Source organism: Macaca fascicularis, chromosome 1, assembly GCF_037993035.2.
Source record: "Macaca fascicularis isolate 582-1 chromosome 1, T2T-MFA8v1.1".
NCBI classification, from domain to species: Eukaryota; Metazoa; Chordata; class Mammalia; order Primates; family Cercopithecidae; genus Macaca; species Macaca fascicularis.
The window spans coordinates 203,383,308-203,402,628 of NC_088375.1; the positions used below are offsets into that span (position 1 = coordinate 203,383,308).

The following is a 19,321-nucleotide window of genomic DNA, read 5'->3' on the forward strand; positions in this document are numbered from 1 at the left end:
ATCCTCTGATCCACAGCATCCAACTGGAATTTAAATTTCAGAACTGGATCTAGTTGGAATCAAAGAGAATTAATTCCATAATAATTAGGTGGGTGTTGGTATTCCTTCTCAGTAAGCCATACAGAAGCTTGGTGCAGAGCCAAGTGGCTCTTGGGAGGCTGTGTCTCTAGGGGAGGCAATATTTTCCAGTGGATGGGCCTTTCATTACCAAGCTCTGCCTCACCTCTAATGGGTCAACCGCAGGGCTTCCACCAACTCAGGAAAGTGCTCTGTGCTCTAAAAAAAGGCTGGAATCCATGCTTTCCCCTTGGGCTACAAGTGAAACAATAACAGGAACTTCTCCACCCACCTCTGTCTGCCTCAGGTAGTTGAGGTTTTGGAAGCGAGTTGATTGTTTTTCAGTCTTAGGAAGATCCTGATCTCTCTTTTATCCAGCCCCCTCCAAAACAAACATACCTGGGCCTATGTGGGTCCTCAGGGGCACAGCCCCGGCTGTTGGCTTTGGCGGGTCCCTGACTCCCTAAGAGAAGACGTGGATGCCCCATCCATGAAATAGCACAGACCTCCCACAGATAGTTCTCCTAAGCCCTTTGCTGGGCATAGGGGAATGGGGGCAAATAATTCTCATAGGAGCTGGATTCTCATCACCTAGAACAGAGCCTGGCAAGAGGTGGGAACTCAATGGGATACTATGTTTATGGAATAAGTGAGTGTGTGTCACATGACTCCAGTTTGCAGGCCAGCTTGTCACTGTTCTCTCTCAGGCAAATATACCCCCTTGACCTTCAACCTTCTTCCCTTCTGAAGTTTTGCAGTTCAATTCCACCAATATTTTTTGAACTGGGGAGTTAGAAAGGTAAAGAAGACACGACTTACTATTAAATACTGAGTAGTTAAAAAAAAAAATGCAGACCTGGGATCAAGTCCTACTTCTCCATTTATCTTTCCCACCACCCCCCCCAGACAGAATCTCTCTGATGCCCAGGCTGGAGTGCAGTGATGCAAACACAGCTCATTGCAGCCTTGACCTCCTGGGCTCAAGCAATCCTTCCATCTTGGCCTCTGGAGTGGCTGGGACTCCAGACACATGCCACCATGCCTGGCTAATTTTTTAAAACTATTTTTTTGTAGAGACAGCGTCTCACTATGTTGTCCAGGCTGGTTTTGAACTCCTAGGCTCAAGTGGTCCTCCCTTCTGCTCCCAAAGTGTTGGGATTATAGGTGTGAGTCACTGCGCCTGGGTTCCATTTACCTTTTTGATAACAGGAAGGTCACTTAACCTCTCTGAGCCTCAGCTCCTCATTATAAATGGGTAATAGTGTCTATCTCAAAAGACTGTGGTGAAAATTAAACAACACATAGTACTTAGCACAATGTCTGGCACCTAGTAAGCACTCAATACATGATGATAATAACTACTAACGCTGAATTCATGCTAGGCACTATTCTAGGTGCTGAGGTTAAAGGAATACATAAGAAAATGACAGTTCTACAATATACATGTAAACAAATTGGACAATTCAACTAGTGACACGTATTATGAAAAAATAAGATAGATGATGGGAATGTGTGGGGTACAGTGTCAAGAAATGCCCCCCACCCCAGGTGATATCTTAACTGAGACCTGAATGATAAGGAAAAGCCAACCGGTGAAAAGTCAAGGGAAGAATATCCCAGACAGAGGGAAGAGCTAGTCCAAAGACCTGGAGGCAGGAATGAGCAGGCAGTCAGAGATCAGCCAAAGCCAACATCCAGGAATGAGCTCTGTACATTCCAGGAGTGGCACAACCAGACCAGCATGGCTGGAATGAGGCAAGGGGGACAGCAACAGCAAGAAATGAGGCTGGAGATGCTGGTATGTGTGGCCATGAATGTCATTAGGATGAGTTTAGCTTTTGTTGTAAGAGTGATGGGAAGTCCCCAGGGAGTTGAAGTCAAGGAATAAGATAACCACTTTGGCTGCCTGTGGAGAAAATGAAGTGTGCGGAGAAGAGTGAGAGCAGGAACATTAGTCAATTGGCTATTGTAGTGATCCAGGCACGGATGATAGTGTCTTGGACTATAGTGATAGTACGAACAGGGAGAAAAGAGCAGATGTGTACATGTTTGAATTAGAGCTAATGGAGATGAGGGAGGTGGGGGATTGTATGGAGAAAAAAAGGACACACAGGAATGATCTTAGGTTTTTGGCCTGAGAGACTGGGTGGATTTTCTGAGATGGAGAGGAATGGGTTTTGGGGAAAACATCAAAAGAAAACCCTTATACAAGGTAGGCTGGAATATGGCACAGTGACAGTACCAAGTGCAAAGGGGGAGTGGCAAGAGAGAGTGGCTAACTCTGGAGCTAAGGGGAATGTGGGAGGGTTAGGTGGAGAATGGAATTGGAACTAAGACTTGCAGGACAGGAGATGGGAGGGCTGCTGGTCCAGGTGAAAGGAGTGGTTTGAACCTAAGTCTAGGGCATGAGCAGGTACAATAAGCTCATTTTCAAATTTACACATGTGTTCCTGTCAGCTAAGAAAGCTGAAATTTAGAGAGGTTAAATAACTTGCCTAAATAAAATGTGGTAAATATACACCAAGGAATACTATGCAGCCACAAAAAGGAATGAGATCATGTCCTTTGCAGGGACATGGATGGAATTGGAAGCCATTATCCTCAGCAAACTAACACAGAAACAGAATACCAAACACTGCATGTTATCACTTATAAGTGGGAGCTGAATGAAGAGAGCACATATACACACGGGAGTCTGTCGGAGGGTAGGGGGAGGTGGGAGGAGGGAGAGCATCAGGAAGAATAGCTAATGGATGCTGGGCTTAATACCTACGTGATGGGATGATCTGTGCGACAAACCACCAGGGCACACATTTACCTATGTAACAAACCACATCCTGCATATATACCCCTGATCTTAAAATAAAAGTTGGAAATTTGAAAAAAAAAAAAAAAAAAAAAACAAAGCTTGCCAAAGGTGATACGGTTAGAAAGTGATAAAACAAAGATCCTCCCTCCAAAGCAGAAGTGCTGAATGGTGGAACTGAGCACAGAAATACAGAGTAGCAGAAGGGGCGGTAAGATTGGAAAGGTGAGGTTGGGCCAGATTCTGAAGGGGCCTGGAGTGCCAGAATGAAGAGACTGGGCCTTATTTTGTAGGCGTGGATGAACAGCATCCGTTGTAGGCTGTGCAATGAGTAAGTGGCATGATCAGCACTGTGATTTTGGAAAGTGCACTTGGTTAGATAGATGGGCTAGGCTGGATAACACTTCGTAATAATCGTGTCAGTCGCTGTACTAGATACTGGAGTTATAATGACAAGCAAAAACAGACAAAACCCTAGCCCACCTGGAAGAACTTGACAAAGTAATCAAATAAGCACACAAATAACTGTACAACCGGAACCACTGAGTGGCAAGTACATGGTGCTGAGATCACTCAGTCACCAGGATTTGACCTGCGATGGGGAACGACCTAGACTTCCCTGCTGAGAACTGGACATCCATTGACCCCGGTTCTAGGCCACCCACTGTGAGCTAGGGCAAGTCAATTGCCTCTCTGGACCTCAGTTTCCCCATTTATGAAGAAAGAGGCACTAGATAATTCAATTTTCCTTCAACTCTAACGGTCTGGGATTTTTTTCTCCAAAGACCACAGATCTGTATCTCACTACAAGGCTACTAACTGGTACCCAGTGTTTTGACATTAGAAAAGCAATTCCGCCATTGCCTCTCCCTACCGGGAAGAGTCGGTGGGTTCCCACCTTGTCAGGGGAACCGCCCGCCCCCCTCCTCTCCTTTCCCGCGGCTCCTCTGCGGAAACTCAGGAGCTACGCCAGCAACTACGTCACTATCATGCGTCCCACTTGCCAGGTTATAACATGGCTACCGCAGCGACATCCCACCCAGGCTTCTCACTAAATATCCCAACCTGACCACCGCTTGGGCCCACTCCAGCTCAGAAAAGGGAGGAACATTAGCGCCGGCACAGCGGCCAAGACTTTCGGAAGCTCCATCAGTCACTTAGCTCCCCTGGTCTCTCGGGTAGGCATCCGCCCACCGCCCGATCGTCACTTCCGTCGGCCGATTGCGCCCAAGATTGACAGGCGCGGACGTCCAGTCAGATGCGGGCCCAGCCCCAAAACCGAGGCGAGGGGCGGGTTTGAGAGCGGAAAGCCCCACCCCTTGCCTGCGTGTGACGTCAGAATCGCCATGGCCAGCTATCCGTACCGGCAGGTGAGTGTGTGAGGGACCCGCGAATCCAGGTAGCGGCCGTACCAAGCGCAGGCCCGGCGCCCCCCTGCTCTTTTCCCCCGCTTTCTCCGCGCCCTTCCCACGATGGGTTCGCTTCAGCGAGGCCTCGCGCTGTAGAGAACCGAAAAGAGACCGTCGGTCGCGCCCGGCTCACGTCATGAAGGACCGCACATTCGCGAGGTCGTGTCGCGTCCCCTTTGACGTCGCTCACGCGAGGATTTGGGGACCTTGGACCCCACAGGTCCAGGCTGGCGCTGGCCTGGGCTCCACAGCCTCCCAAGGCCCCCACGGGGGCCTTGGGCGGGGGCATCAGCCATGACCGGACGTTTAGAGTTCTGGTTCCGTCGATCTAGTTTGGGGCGTCGGATAAAAATCCAGGCTTCCAGACCCACCCCACACTGCATCAGAGTCATCAGGAAACTTTGGTCGTAGCAGGCGCCACAAGTGAGCTGGTTTGACCACTGACTTAGTTCAGCACCGCCATTTCGCATGTAGAAAAGTGAACCCCGAGAAGACACAGAACTTACCTGAAGTCACCAGGCAGTTAGGCAGCAGGGCCGAGGTCAGAACCCGGGCTGCCTTCAGATTCCTCTTCCCCAGCGTATATTCAGTGAGGAATACCACAGCAAGGTGATTCTGTGGCCAGAATTGTTTGTTGGGTGATAGTAGGGTGTTGAAGTGCACTTTGGAGTCAGAGGTAGGTTCATACCTTAGCTCTACTACCTAAATAGTTGTGAGCCCTTGAGCAAGATGTTTTGCCTTTCTGAGTCCAAGTATCCTCCTGTAAAATAGGGCCGAATAATAGGATCTGCCTCATAAAGCTATTGTGGAGAGTCAGGAGGTGATGCTTACGAAGCGTTTGGTACATAGTGAGGTGTAACAAGTGTTGCCCTTTAGCATTTTGATTTTTACTAGACTTCTAAAAGGCCAGTGCCCGGAGGGTCCTCAAAATAGACCCCTCATTTTACAGAGGAGGAAATGAAGCCCACAGAGGCCTGCGATCGCACAGTTATTTAGGAGATGAAACCCGTGCGGGAAATTTGGGAAAACAAGGTCAACTGGTATATTACACAGTGCTCAGCTGAGTATAGTCACATGCCAAAAGATGTAACAGCCCTTCCAAAGAGTGCAGTCTTGTACGGGTTACACAGTATTCGGACCTCCATTATCCTAATCACGAAGGCTCTATCGGCAAGCAGGTATTATTACCCCTAATTAACTGCTAAGGAACAAACCCAAAGAGGTTAAGTGGCTTCCCAAAAGTCACATGTAGTAAGTGAGGGTGAGGCCATGACCAGAGCTTAGGACTTCTCTTATTGCATCCGTAGAGAGAGGTAGGAAAGGGGCCACTGCAGGCTGGAGTTAGGAGAAAGTGTAACATAGCAGTTGTTTCCTAAAGTCCGTTCCGTTTGCTGAGTCTTGTGAGGTGTTAATAGATATTGTTAATATAGTAGGATTCTGTAGTTAACTAAAGTTTTGGAAATACTCTTCTTTAAGTATAGCTGAATAAGTTTGTTGACCACAAACAATTTCAAAATTCTTAATTTGCTAATGTACATGGTAAATCTTCCAGAAAGGAATATAATATGCAGTATTTCTTAAACACATTTAACCATAGAAACTCCCCCTTCCCTCTTTCTTTTCAGATGTCTGGTCACTTTTTGTGACTCTAGTATTTCTGAGCAACACAGGCTGAGAAAACATTCATAGTGCCTTGTTTCCCAGTGCTGGTCTTCTGCCACAGAATCACCTGAGAGCTTGTTTAAGAAAGCACGCTTTCGGGTCCCGCTTCAGACCTGTTCTGTACCCAGGAATCTACATACTAATAAGCATTAGGGACAATTTGTGTGCATCCTAAAAACAGTGACAGGTTAGACAGAACTGTGCTAGAATTCTAGCTGTGTTAATAGTTATATACCCTTGGACAAACTAAGGGCTCTAAGCCTCTGCTTCCTCACTTGTTATATAAAGGGAGAAATAATACCTGTGAAAAGGGCTAAAATGAGGTTGAAATGCAGGGAGCCTGGCACGTTGCTAGTGCCTAGTACATGCCAGTGTCTGGTGGCAGCTCTTGCTGCTATGACTGCTCTCATGAAGCTATGCTGCCTGGGCTATTCTTGGAGTGAAATACTGAAAAGGAGCACAGAGAGAGGAGTCTGGAATAGAAAAAGAAATGTTGCTTTTTTTCCTACCATACCCTTGTCCGCCTCCTGGTCTCAGGTGTTCTAAGAAAGGAAACCGGTTGTTTTAGAGCATCTCAGTCAGTGCTGCCTCCCCTCCACCCACTACATAGCTTTGGAGGATTCCAGCCTATTGTTAGGAGTCAGAATTCCTGTAATTTTCCACTGCTTCCAGTCCAGGGTACCCAAGCAGGGACTGGGTATTGGAGTAGTAAAATTCAGGCACCCTTTGGTCTTATAGGGGAACCACCTTGGTGGATTTCAGTGCTTAAGAGCTTAGTTTCTGAAGCCAGAGAGAGTTGGTGTCAAATCCCTGCTTTGCCACTCCTTTGCAGAAGTTTGTTGCAAAAATCTGAGACTCAGTCTTCCCTTTTTTAAAAAAAAACATTTTTATTTATTTATTTATTTTTGAGACAGAGTCTCGCTTTGTCGCCCAGGCTGGAGTGCAGTGGCACAATCTTGGCTCACTGCAACCTCTGCCTCCCGGGTTCAAGCAGTTCTCCTGCCTCAGCTTCCCAAGTAGCTGGAATTACAGGCGCACGCCACCACACCTGGCTGATTTTTTTTTGTATTTTTAGTAGAGATGGGGTTTCGCCATGTTGGCCAGGTTGGTCTCAAACTCCTGACCTCAGGTGATCCACCTGCCTCAGCCTCCCAAAGTGCTGGGATTACAGGCATGAGCCACCATGCCTGGACTAGTTTTCCCTTCTTTAAAATGGAGTCATAATAGTATATACCTCAGAATTACTCTAAAGATTAAATACGATAATCCATGTAAAGTGCCAGGTATGGTGTTGGGCATGTAGAATACTCCCAAGTGGAGGAGTAATGCAGTTATGCAGATTGAAGAGGCAATGTGATAAGTATTAAATGGGAGTAAGTGTAAGGTACAGCACCGGAGAGTGAGATACCTAACTCAGTCTAGGGGTACATCAAGCCTTTTTAAAAAGAGGTGATATTTAAGCCAAAAACTGAATCACTGGTAGAACTTAGCTGAGTGAAGAAAGGAATGATATTCCAGTGGAGGAAATAGCTGCACAAAGCCCAGGAAGCAAGTAAGACAGCCTAGGATTTTGGAGGAACTTTAAGAAGTTCAGTGTAGTTGTAGTGATGTGGGGGAAAGGGATAGGAAATTAGACTAGAAAGGTAAGCAAGGGCCAGATCCCAAAGGGACTTGTGTGCGTTTTGGGGGAGTGTGGCTTCATCCTAAGAGTAGGGAGGGAGCCAGTGAAGTGTTTTGTCCCATTTGTACTTCAGAGCGCTCACCGTGGGGTGCTGTGAGAATGGATTGAAGCAGGAGAAACAGGAAGCAGGGATACCGGTTTTGACGCTATTGAGGTAATCTAGGCTAAAGAGAACTGTGACCTGGTAGAGGAGATTTGAGAAGCACGTAGGAGGTAGAGTTGAGAAAACTTGGTGCCTAAGTAAGGTGACAGAGAGGAAGAAGGAGGAGGTTCCCAGGAGGGCACTAAGGCTTTAGGTTTGTATGATTAGGCGGAAGGGGGCCCCATTCACTGAGATGAGAACACAGGGAGGCATGGGTTTGGAGGGAAGGTCCAGGAGGCTGCTGGTCTGTAGCTCCGGAGTGATGAAGCTGGAAAGATTTGAAAGTGTGAGCACAGAGGTAATTGAAGTCTGGGGATGGTTCTTGGCTCATTGTTTATTGGTTGCATACTTCTCTCCTATTTCAAGTGGCTCTGCTGGTGAATGCTTGAACCATTCCTTTTGTCTAGTGATTGTTTAACCCCTTAGTTTGGGCTTCCCACCTCCTCCCATGCACTTGAAGAGTAGCTCTGGGGTGCAGACCTGTCTTTGCAATGCTCCCTCCTCCATTCGTCGTCAGGGCTCAGCTTGGAACAGCCTTTGATACCTTTGAGCTTTACAGGGTCTTGAGGTTAGAAGAGTGAGTCCTCAGAACTGGAAAGAAAAAAGAAAAAAAACCCAGGACTTTCTGAGGTGGTTATTTGGGAGGAGGTAAGCTCCCTACTGCTTGCACGAGTGCAAGTAGAGATTCCACGTGGTGCTGCAGAGATTCCATTATTAACTGAGAGGTTGGACTGAAGAATCTTTGGGGTGTTACAAAATGTGGCTCTCGAACTGGGTCTAGGTGCTGGGATGAGAAAGAATAAGATTTTCCTGAGACTCCCTGATTTCTGGGCTTGAAGGCTCTGAGAGATCACCTAATCCAGCCTTCCCCCTCTACCTCTGTCCGCGGTAGAAATTCATTATATTTGACAAAGACATTTAGCACAATCCCTCGCACAGACACATGCTAGGCTCTCACTCATTTATTGAGTGAACAAACAGGAGGGGGTAGTGTAGAGTCATGCAGACCCTGACTGGAATCCCAACTCACCCATTCTAGCTACATGATCTCAGGTATGGTATTAAACTCTCTGCCCCTTAATTTTCTCATCTGCAAAATGGAGATGATAGTGTTTACCTCACAGGACTGAGGATCAGTGAGAGCTGATTGAACTGGAAGCCCCTAGCAGAGCCTCAATAAATGTTCATTGCCCCCCGCTCCCCCAGGGCGTCAGATGTAGCTTATTTGCAATCAGCCAGAGCCCTAGAGATAGTTTTTCTGTGTTGCTTCAGAAGCTGCAGTTACTGAACTCTTCCTGTCTTTTTTCTCCCACTTCACAATCTTGTGTTTATCGGTATGAAATAACTCTTGGAAAAGCTCTGAAAAGGGCTGGGAGCATGGAGTAGTGTAAAAGAACATGGAGTCAGGGACGCTGTTTTTCATTTCTGGTTCAGACCTTTGCTGACAACTCAGTGACACTGGGTGACCCTCTGTGAGGCAGGGACCACCTCATCTTCTTCCCCAAACTTCCTGTGTAGCCTGGATTCTGTCTCAGTTGGCTCCACCTCCTTCATCTTGTGCAAGCTAGAAAAACCCGAGTCATTCTAAACACTTTCCTCACTCCTCCATCTCTTTCCTAATCTAATTAGTCACCAAGTCATGTCTGGTCTATCTCTGAAATAGCTTCAGAATCCATTCCGTTCTCTTCATCCCCCAGTGTGCTGTCTGGTTCATGCCCTGCCTGCCCAACACCTGGGCTACTGCCTCCCTCGCTGGCTCATCCTCCACACCGCTGCTGGCTACTTCCCTAAACCAAGGTTCTGATCACGTTCCTCTCCTATTGGAAACCCTTCTATAGTGCTCTGTTTTCTCTGGCATAAAGCCCCAACCAAACTCTTTAGAGTGGTGTTCATTTGTTCAAATATTTGTGGAGACTTGCAGGTGCCAGGCACTGTGCTGGGCCCTGGGGTACCATGATGAGTGAGGCCCAGTGTCTGTCCCTGGGGAGCTTACTGTTGGATGGGGAAGATGCTAGACAGACAGAAACTACTCTTAGACACTGATACCTCACAGCTAACTGAAATGCAGTGGGAGAGGTGCTTGGTCAAGGAGTGTATAAAGGGCCTGCCTTTCTGGGTTCACAAGGCATTCTTGGCTCTGCAGGTTAACTCATTCCCTGAATGCACTATGCTCACTCTGAAGTCTGTGCCTTTGTCTTTCTTCTCCCTTCTGTCTGGAGTGTCCTTCCCTGCCTGCCTTTTGGAGAATGCCTGTGCATCCTTCAAGGACCAATTCCAATATCACTGCCACTTCCTCCAGGAAGCTTTCCTTGATCCACCTCATGTGTTGTTTATTTATTCATTCTTCAAACAGCACAAAGTCCTCCATCTAAGCTTCCTTGATAGCACATAAGTAGATTTTTCTGAATAGCACTGATCAGATTGTATCACAATTTTCTGTGGGCTCCTTAAGGACAGGACTTCATTTAGTTGTGTCCTCAGATCTACCACAGAGCCTAGTACGATATCGTCACTCTGAAAATGTGTTCCAAATGAAGTCCTTTAACAGCTCTGTGGCTTAGTTTCTTCATCTGTAAAAGAGGCCAACTAACATCTTCCTTTTTTCTGTTAGGAGGTCATTGGCAAGATTCTGCCAGTAGTGTTTGTGTTTGTGAAAGTACTTTGTAAACTACAGAGGAGGTCTTTAATGCGGGACGGAAAGGAAAGGGTTTAATTGCTGCGAGACTACAGTAGCCGGAAGGGCAGGAGACCTGCCTGGCGCACCTGCTTTGTTGGCCTGGGGGTGTTTCTTGGGTGGTTTATAGGTGGTTTCCTAGGTGCCAGATGCAGTTTATAGCTTTGTTCACAGGGCTTATAGTGGGGCAGCTACTTCTGGCTTCGTGTCTGGCCTGTTCTTTGGGTTGCCCAGATTCTGTAAAGTCCCCACTCCCTTTCCATCCTATGCTAGAATCCTGAGCCCTATTGCTTAAGGAAAGAGCACTGTAGCAGGAGGCAGGGGGAGTCCTTGGGTGCAGAGGAGTGGTCCAGCCTTGTCTCTGCCTCCAGCTCACAGCATGACTTGGGCAAGTCCCTCCCTCCTCCCCGTCTGTCAAATGAGGGGGTTAGGTTAAGTGACTTGTCTTCTGGGTATTTCTCTTATCACACCTCTCCAACCCCTTGGGAATCTTGTTCATTCTCTAAGCCCTAGCTCAAATGCCACTCTCATGGAAACACTCCCTGATTTTGCTCTCCTTCCTTTGCAGCCCTGTGGCACATGACTTATGTCTCCATTTCAAACACCTATTTTCCTTATGCTGTTTTGTTAGACATTACACAGTGTCTACATATTAAGTCCTGTTAACTGTGAGCTCCTTCAGATTGCTTCACTCTCCTTTATACCCCACCCCCCACAGTTCACCTGGCCCAGGATTTTGCTGATAATAGTAATTAATATAACAATAGCAGCTATGACTTATTGATCATTTGCTTTATGCCAGGCACTGTTGTAAAAACTATTTTTCTTATGTGAGTGGTTTTCAGACTGTCTTTTCAGTCGCTGTGAGGGTTCTTCAGAGCCCCTCAGAATCTAACAAGGGAAGGGGGTTCCATATGGTAGGGCTCTGGAGCCCCTACCTTACTTCAGCCAGAGCAACTTTCTTGTATTAGTTTTATTTATTTTATCAAAGGATTCTTTCTTTCTCTTTTTTCGTTTTTCTTTTTTGGAGACAGGGTCTCTCTCTGTTACTCAGGTTGGAGTGTTGTGGCACAGTCACAGCTCACTGCAGCCTCCAACTCAGGCTCAAGTGATCCTCCCGCTTTAGCCTCCCGAGTAACAGGGACTACCGGTGTACCACCATGCCCGGCTGATTTAAAAAATTTTTTTGTAGAGGTGGGATCTTACTGTGTTGCCCAGGTTGGTTATCAAAGGATTCTTTAGCTAAAAATTAAACAGAATTTTGCTGCATTTATTTCTTATACTCTGCAGAACAGTCCAATGAGGAAGGAATTGTTCTATTTGTGAGGAAGCAGGCTCAGAGAGATGAAGCCACAGGCCCACAGTCATGAACTCAGCTGATGGGAGCAGAGTTTTAAATTGAGATCTGTCTGACCCATTCTTGTCTGTGAAGGAGTCTTGCTAGTATAGTAGCTCTGACAGCTTCTAGGGAGGAAAAGCTCCCAAGGATTGCTGAGTTGGGGAGGTGACAGGGCCTGCTTCCTGCTCTCCCCACAAAAAACCTCATGAATTTGGCCTTAGCCTTAAGAGTAATTATCTCAAGCTATCAAACACAACAAAAAGAGAAAGCGCAGGCTCTCGGCAGCTTGGCCACTGGTGCACTCACAGCTTGATCTAGAACATATCTAGATGGTGCCATCCTCGGAGCTGGGCCTAGCTGCTCTCTGTGCCCTTGAGTTCAGCTTGTCTGCAGATGTGTTGGGGCTGTGCTCTGCTGCATCCTGTGCTAGCCATTTAGGGAGATGGAGTGGAACACTCCGAGCCTCAGGGATCCCTGGCTATTGGTGTGGGAAGATGGATGAGAGAGGGAATGCCCCCGTGTATGTTCTAATGCACAGATGCCCTGGACATAGAGCCAAGAGACCCAGGTTCTGGTCCCAGCCCCTCCACACAGCCTGTGTGTGACTTTCCTGGACTTGAGTCTTGTCCTCTGTAGGAGGCTATTATTAATAGTGTTTATTGAGTGCTTAATCTGTGCCAGGCCGTGTGTCATGACTGGCCTCATTTCATTCACAAACTAACCTGAGAGGTAGCTTTATTATTCCCATTTTACAGCAGAAGATATTGAGGCTTAGAGAGGATAAGTCAGTCCAGTTAGTAAGTGGCAGAACCTGAACTTGAACTCTTGAACTGGTTGTTTTTTGTTTGTTTGTTTGTTTGTTTTGAGACTGGGTCTTACTCTGTCACCCAGGCTGGAGTACAGTGGTGCGATCATGGCTCACTGTAGCCTCGATCTTCCCAGGCTCAGGTGAGCCTCCCACTTTAGCCTCCTGAGTCACTGGGACTATAGGTGTACACCACCACACCTGGCTAATTTTTGTATTTTTTTAGTAGAGATGTAGTTTTTCTATGTTGCTCAGGCTGGTCTCTAACTCCTGGGCTCAAGCGGTCTGCCTGCCTCAGACTTCCAAAGTGCTATGATTACACAGGTGTGAACCACCACGCCTGGCTGTTGAACTGGCCGTTTAAACCACTGTATCATATTGCCTTAGAAATAGGGTCTCCCCTGCCTGCCTCACAGAGTTGTGAGTGAGGATAGGGAAATGTTTTTACATTAGGGTAAGGAAGACATGCTGTGGATGAATCCATGCTATAGCTATGTCATTTGTCCCTGATGAGGGTCAGGGGTGTGTGTTAGAGACTACATTTGCCCCATGAGTTCTGCAAATAGAGATGGGAGTACCACAGGATGGACATTTAGAATTCTGTTTGATTCATTTGCCTATTCATTCATACAGGAAATATTTACTGAGCATCCATTCTACACTGGGAGCTGGGGATAAAGTAACAAACTAGACAGGATCCCACCCTTTGGTGTGCAGGAAAGGAGGATTTCAACCCTGATTCTGCAAGTCATTGGCAGTGTGACTTTGGGTAACTTGTTGCTCCTCTGGAAGCCTCAGTTTACCCACCTGAGCAGTGAGATCGTAATTCCAACCCTGCCTATAGGATCAGTTGAAAGGATGGTGGTGGAAGTGCTTTATGGCTGTGAAGTGCCATACTCTGCCTAGTTTCTGGCCTCATCATTCTGACTGATAATCTTGCTCTTCCTACAGGGCTGCCCAGGAGCTGCAGGACAAGCACCAGGAGCCCCTCCGGGTAGCTACTACCCTGGACCCCCCAATAGTGGAGGGCAGTATGGCAGTGGGCTACCCCCTGGTGGTTATGGGGGTCCTGCCCCTGGAGGGCCTTATGGACCACCAGCTGGTGGAGGGCCTTATGGACACCCCAGTCCTGGCATGTTCCCCTCTGGAACTCCAGGAGGACCATATGGCGGTGCAGCTCCAGGGGGCCCCTATGGTCAGCCACCTCTAAGTTCCTATGGTGCCCAGCAGCCTGGGCCTTATGGACAGGGTAAGTAGTGATCTTGGACTCTGGGTACCTCTTGATGTGGTTCTGAGTTATCCATGGCCAGCCCTTGTCCTTCCTGTGGGTGTGCAGGCAGCCTGGTCTCTGGCACCTTAGCACCTTGCTTCCAGCTTCAGTGTGTGTCCTTAAAATGAGAAGTCTGTCAGCTAGTTTTGTTGCAAGCATTTGTTTGTATTACTTGCTCATGCTTACTTTCTTTTGCTTATATGTCAGCAACTGTTAGTTGGCTGTTAAGTTTCTGTTCCGTGTGTGTTTTCATTCAGGGATCCATGCTGAAGGAGCAGCTCCTGTTTGGGATATGTTATCTTTGTGGCAGAGAGAAAGAGCAGGAGAGCTGGCAGGAATGCACAATGCCTCTAAAAGTGTCTCTGAAGTACTCTATGTCTTGCCCACTCGCATTCTTTTGGCCAGAGCACCCCCTGATCAAGACTGACATCAGTAGGATGGGAATGGATGCCCCTCTGCAAGCCACCAGGCAGTGGGAGAGGATGTACAATGCTCTTATAGGGAAGGGGAGATTAGCAAATAATCTAATAATAGATTATTGAACTGGCCTTTTCAACCATTGTACCATATTAGTACAATGTCTGTGGGTGTGCAGACTGTGTCTCCTGGCTAGAGATTATTAGCCAGGAGACGATAATATAGCCTACCATGGGGAGAAACTCAGTTTAAATATCCGTTTTTCTGTGAAAATATCTCAGAATACACACATTCCAGGCTCTTTGCTGAGGATTTTATTTTACTGTTATCTCATTTAATCATCACAACGATTCTGGGGAAATGGGTTCGTTTTAGAAACGTGCAAGTCATTATTCAGAAAATTAAACATTTTGCCTAACGTCACATAAGCTAGTAAAGATCAGAACTAGGGTTTGAATCCAGGTCTGCTTTGATTCCAAAGCCTGAGCTCTTCTATACAAACTACACAGATCAAACATGTTACAGAATCTCTCCTGCCCCAGGGCTGTGGCCCTTGCTCCCCTATGACACCGATGTTTTAGGATGATGGGTAGAACCTGCCTGGATTTTCCCAAGGAGGTCAGACTAATCCCTAAGTCAAGCAGATCTTTTTCCGTCTGTCCTTACTGAACTTTGGTACTAGGCAGTGGTTTCTGTCTTCCACAACTGCCCATGGCTGTCTTTGTGTGAAGGGACCCTTATTGTGGCCAGTTAACTCAGTGTCCTAAGATAGACAGACTTACCAGCTTCTACACCTTTTTTTTTTTTTTTTTTGAGATGGAGTTTCGCTCTTGTTGTTCAGGCTGGAGTGCAATGGCGTGATCTTGGCTTACCACAATCTCCACCTCCCGGGTTCAAGAGATTCTCCCGCCTCCATCTCCCCAGTAGCTGGGATTACAGGCGTGCGCCACCACGCCTGGCTAATTTTGTATTTTTAGTAGAGACGGGGTTTCTCCATGTTGGTCAGGCTGGTCTCGAACTCCCGACCTCAGGTGATATGCCTGCCTCGGCTTCCCAAAGTGGTGGGATTACAGGTGTGAGCCACCGCACCTGGCCACTTCTACACTTTTATCTACCACCCATTCCCCACCATCTCGCAGTTCACCTTTTCCAGAGAATTCTTGAAATGCTACAGGAGTATAGGTCCCTGTTCCTTAAAAACATAAAATCAATTAAGAGTAGTGTCTGGAACATTATACAAGAACTCCAGAGGACTCATGGAATAGAAATCAACTGCAAATACTCATGAATCTTCACTGAAAGTCCTCTTCCATCAGAGTAAGAATGTCAGCTTGGTGGAAGACAGGGAAGGTGAATTTGTGAGGCTTTGTGTGTAGGAAAAACCTGTAGCCAGGAAGTTACTGAGGCTGGCCCTTCCTGGCATTTCTGTTGATGGCCTTCACACCCCTTCCTCCAGGTGGCGCCCCTCCCAGTGTGGATCCTGAGGCCTACTCCTGGTTCCAGTCGGTGGACTCAGATCACAGTGGCTATATCTCCATGAAGGAGCTAAAGCAGGCCCTGGTCAACTGCAATTGGTCCTCATTCAATGATGAGACCTGCCTTATGATGATAAGTGAGTCTCCGCCTTGCCCTTGGGCCCGAGCTGGGGCAGAGCCACCTGATAGTGTACAGTAGTTGGGTAGGTAGACATTCTGAAGAGAAATTCATTGACCAGGGAGGACTGTGGGGAGGAAGCTAGGTTCAGGGTGAGATCCCCTAGACTGAGAGCTCTTTTCCTGAGATCTTTCTTAAGTTCTAGACCCTGCCTAGTTACAGGCTAACTCAGTTTCCTCTTCTGTAGAATGGTACTCCCTCCCCTGGTAGGAAACAGCAGGGAGGGGTCAGGTGCCAAGGCTGCAGAGAAAATGCAGTTCTGGATGGGGTGGGGCTAAAGGTGTCCAGAGTAGGAGGACGGTGCAACGCTTGATGTGGGTGTCTCAGGTGCAAGCATCTAGGCCCTAGGCCTTGGTTCTGTGAAGTCGCCTACTCCAGCCTGGGGAGAAGGGCTGCCTCAATGGGGCCTGAGGGGGACCCTTGGCTTTCAGTCTTGAAGCCTTCCTTCCCTCCTTTCCCTCCTCACCTTCAGACATGTTTGACAAGACCAAGTCAGGCCGCATCGATGTCTACGGCTTCTCAGCCCTGTGGAAATTCATCCAGCAGTGGAAGAACCTCTTCCAGCAGTATGACCGGGACCGCTCGGGCTCCATTAGCTACACAGAGCTGCAGCAAGGTGCGGGTCATGGCTGGGGCACGATGGGCAGGACAGAGCTAGACTCTTCTCTTTACACCCTAAGATACACAAAGGGATTTCCTCTTGCTACCGAATGTCCACCTGCACTACAGAATGCTGTTCTCAGTGCAGGCCTGCGTCCCTCACCCCTTCTGTGACCCAGTTGGGGCACTGAGCCAAGATCCAGGGCAAGGAAACACCTGGGTCCAGAATCAGGGCTGGACCCTGGAGTGCTGGGTGAGATGGGCCCAGCCACAGGGAGCCTTAAGGATGGAAAATTGGCACCTTAAGGGCTATGAGACCAGTGTGTGTGGCTGAGGTGACTCCTTCCTCTCCAGTTTCTAGCATGTAGAATGGAAAGAGCCCTGAACAGGGCTCAGAAAGATGGGTCTGTTGCCACCCCTGCTAGTGGGCAGTTTCTCTCCCAACTTTGGGACCCCGAGCACTCTAAAAGTTGCAGTTGGGGAAGATGACCTGAGGCCACAGCCCCAGGTCTGGTTCCAAACTGACTCTGTAAGGCAGGAGGCCACAGTTTGGACTCAGGCAGGTTAGTAAGAGGTTGGGGGGGAGGACCCAAGAGGGAGCTTTGCCACCCAGGAGGGAGAAAGGGCTCCCCAGAGAGTCTAGTCCTTTGCCCAGGCTGTGGATTTCATTCAGACTAAGGAGGTCTGTGGACAGGAGTGAGTGCACCACATCTGCCCCCAGCAGAAGGGAGGGGAGATGGCCTATAGTAATGACCTACTCTTGCCAGCTTTTGCCATGGATATTAGTAAGGGTGATAGTAACCACAGCAAAACAGATATTTACTGAATGCTTGCTATTTTTAATAGGCTTATGTGATTCATTCTTCCCATGTGCTAGGTACTATTTATAATTCCACACCCTTCAATTAAGAATCCCTTGTTATCTCCCTTTTACAGGTGAGAAAACTGAGGTTTAGTGTGGGTAACCTGCCTAAGGGCCTGCATAACAAATGGAGAGTTGAGGTTTTAGCCTGGCCTGGTAAGTTATGAACAGAGGAAGGAAGGAAGCAAGCATCCCAGTGAAGAGACAGGATGCTCCAAGAGACCTTGGAGTGGCGGTGACTTTATTAAAATAGCACTTACTGAGTGCTTTTTATGTGCCAGTCACTGTGCTAAGTAGCTTTACCCATTTTAATCCTTGCTAGAACCTACAAGTTAAGTATTATCCCCATTTTAGAGATGATAAGATAGAGTTAGTGAGGCTAAGCAACTTGCCCAGGGGCTGACTCCAGAGCGGGTCCTCATACCTCTGCTGTGCTGCCTCTGATGTCCGCCCCAAGCAGGGTGGTCCTGGGAGCTCAGGCTTCCTTTTGGAATGCAAATGAGTCAGAGATGATTGTGGATAGTCCGTTGTCATCTCTGGAATCCCATGAGCCTCAGTTGAAGAGACAATAATGGAGACTGGGAGAAAGAGGGATGAGGGCCTTCTACCTAAGGGTAGCATCCAGACAGGGCCCCTGTTGTGTTCCTGATATCTTAGACCCTTGGGATTTCTCTGCCCTCTTTATGCTTCTATGCCCGTCCTCTCGAAGTTCCTTGAACTGCTGTGATCCAGTATTGCTGATTGATGGAGGTGCTCATGGCAGGTTTTTGTGTGTCTGGTCTGTGTGCCCCTCTTCTCCAGCTCTGTCCCAAATGGGCTACAACCTGAGCCCCCAGTTCACCCAGCTTCTGGTCTCCCGCTACTGCCCACGCTCTGCCAATCCTGCCATGCAGCTGGACCGCTTCATCCAGGTGTGCACCCAGCTGCAGGTGCTGACAGAGGCCTTCCGGGAGAAGGACACAGCTGTACAAGGCAACATTCGGCTCAGCTTCGAGGACTTCGTCACCATGACAGCTTCTCGGATGCTATGACCCAACCCATCTGTGGAGAGTGGAGTGCACCAGGGACCTTTCCTGGCTTCTTAGAGTGAGAGAAGTACGTGGACATCTCTTCTTTTCCTGTCCCTTTAGAAGAACATTCTCCCTTGCTTGATGCAACACTGTTCCAAAAGAGGGTTGAGAGTCCTGCATCATAGCCACCAAATAGTGAGGACCGGGGCTAAGGCCACACAGATAGGGGCCTGATGGAGGAGAGGATGGAAGTTGAATGTCCTGATGGCCATGAGCAGTTGAGTGGCACAGCCTGGCACCGGGAGCAGGTTCTTGTAATGGAGTTAGTGTCCAGTCAGCTGAGCTCCACCCTGATGCCAGTGGTGAGTGTTAATTGGCCCATTATCGTTACTACCTGTGTTCCCTCACCAGGCCATCCTGTCACACGAGCCCATTTTCTCCAAGGTGGAATCTGACCAAGCATGAGAGAGATCTGCCCATGGGACCAGTGGCTTAGATTCCGCCACACCCATAAATCCTTGTGTGTTAACTTCTAACTGCCTGGGGCTGGCCCTGCTCAGACAAATCTGCTCCCTGGGCCCCTCTGGCCAGGCTCTGCCTCCGCGGCTGGGACCCCTCACTTGCCTGCCATGCCCTGCTCGGCTTCAGTCTCCAGGGGACAGTGGGCACCTCTCTCTGCCAATACTTTTTTTAATTTGCATTTTTTTTCATTTGGGGCCAAAAGTCCAGTGAAATTGTAAGCTTCAATAAAAGGATGAAACTCTGGGGTTCCATGTTTTCCACCGTGATTTCTCAGCTACAGGTCCATCCACTCCTTCTTTCACTGACTATTTAAGTACATCCTATACACCAGCCATGCGGAAAGCAGCAGCTTGTGGGGACATGGCCTATGTGGGGCTCCTATCCACTGCCAGAGGGAAGTGAATTGTAGGGT

The 19,321-nt window shown here is 48.1% G+C and overlaps 1 protein-coding gene across 8 annotated transcripts; it reads left to right on the forward strand.

Moving 5' to 3' along the window:
* Nucleotides 1–4,197: 4,197 nt before the first annotated feature.
* On the forward strand, nt 4,198–19,154 carry PEF1 (penta-EF-hand domain containing 1). 8 transcript variants are annotated; one of them, XM_065525923.2, is made up of 5 exons: nt 4,198–4,881; nt 13,527–13,824; nt 15,719–15,874; nt 16,388–16,531; nt 18,179–19,154. In XM_065525923.2, the coding sequence occupies exons 2-5, from the start codon at nt 13,710–13,712 to the stop codon at nt 18,406–18,408; spliced, it is 645 nt and encodes a 214-aa protein (XP_065381995.1). In that variant the 5' UTR covers nt 4,198–4,881; nt 13,527–13,709; the 3' UTR covers nt 18,409–19,154. The 8 variants fall into 8 exon arrangements, with proteins under 8 accessions (XP_065381995.1, XP_005544201.1, XP_073868978.1 ...); XM_005544144.5 differs by having other exon boundaries at nt 4,198–4,233; XM_045376041.3 differs by having other exon boundaries at nt 4,451–4,948.
* Nucleotides 19,155–19,321: the final 167 nt, after the last annotated feature.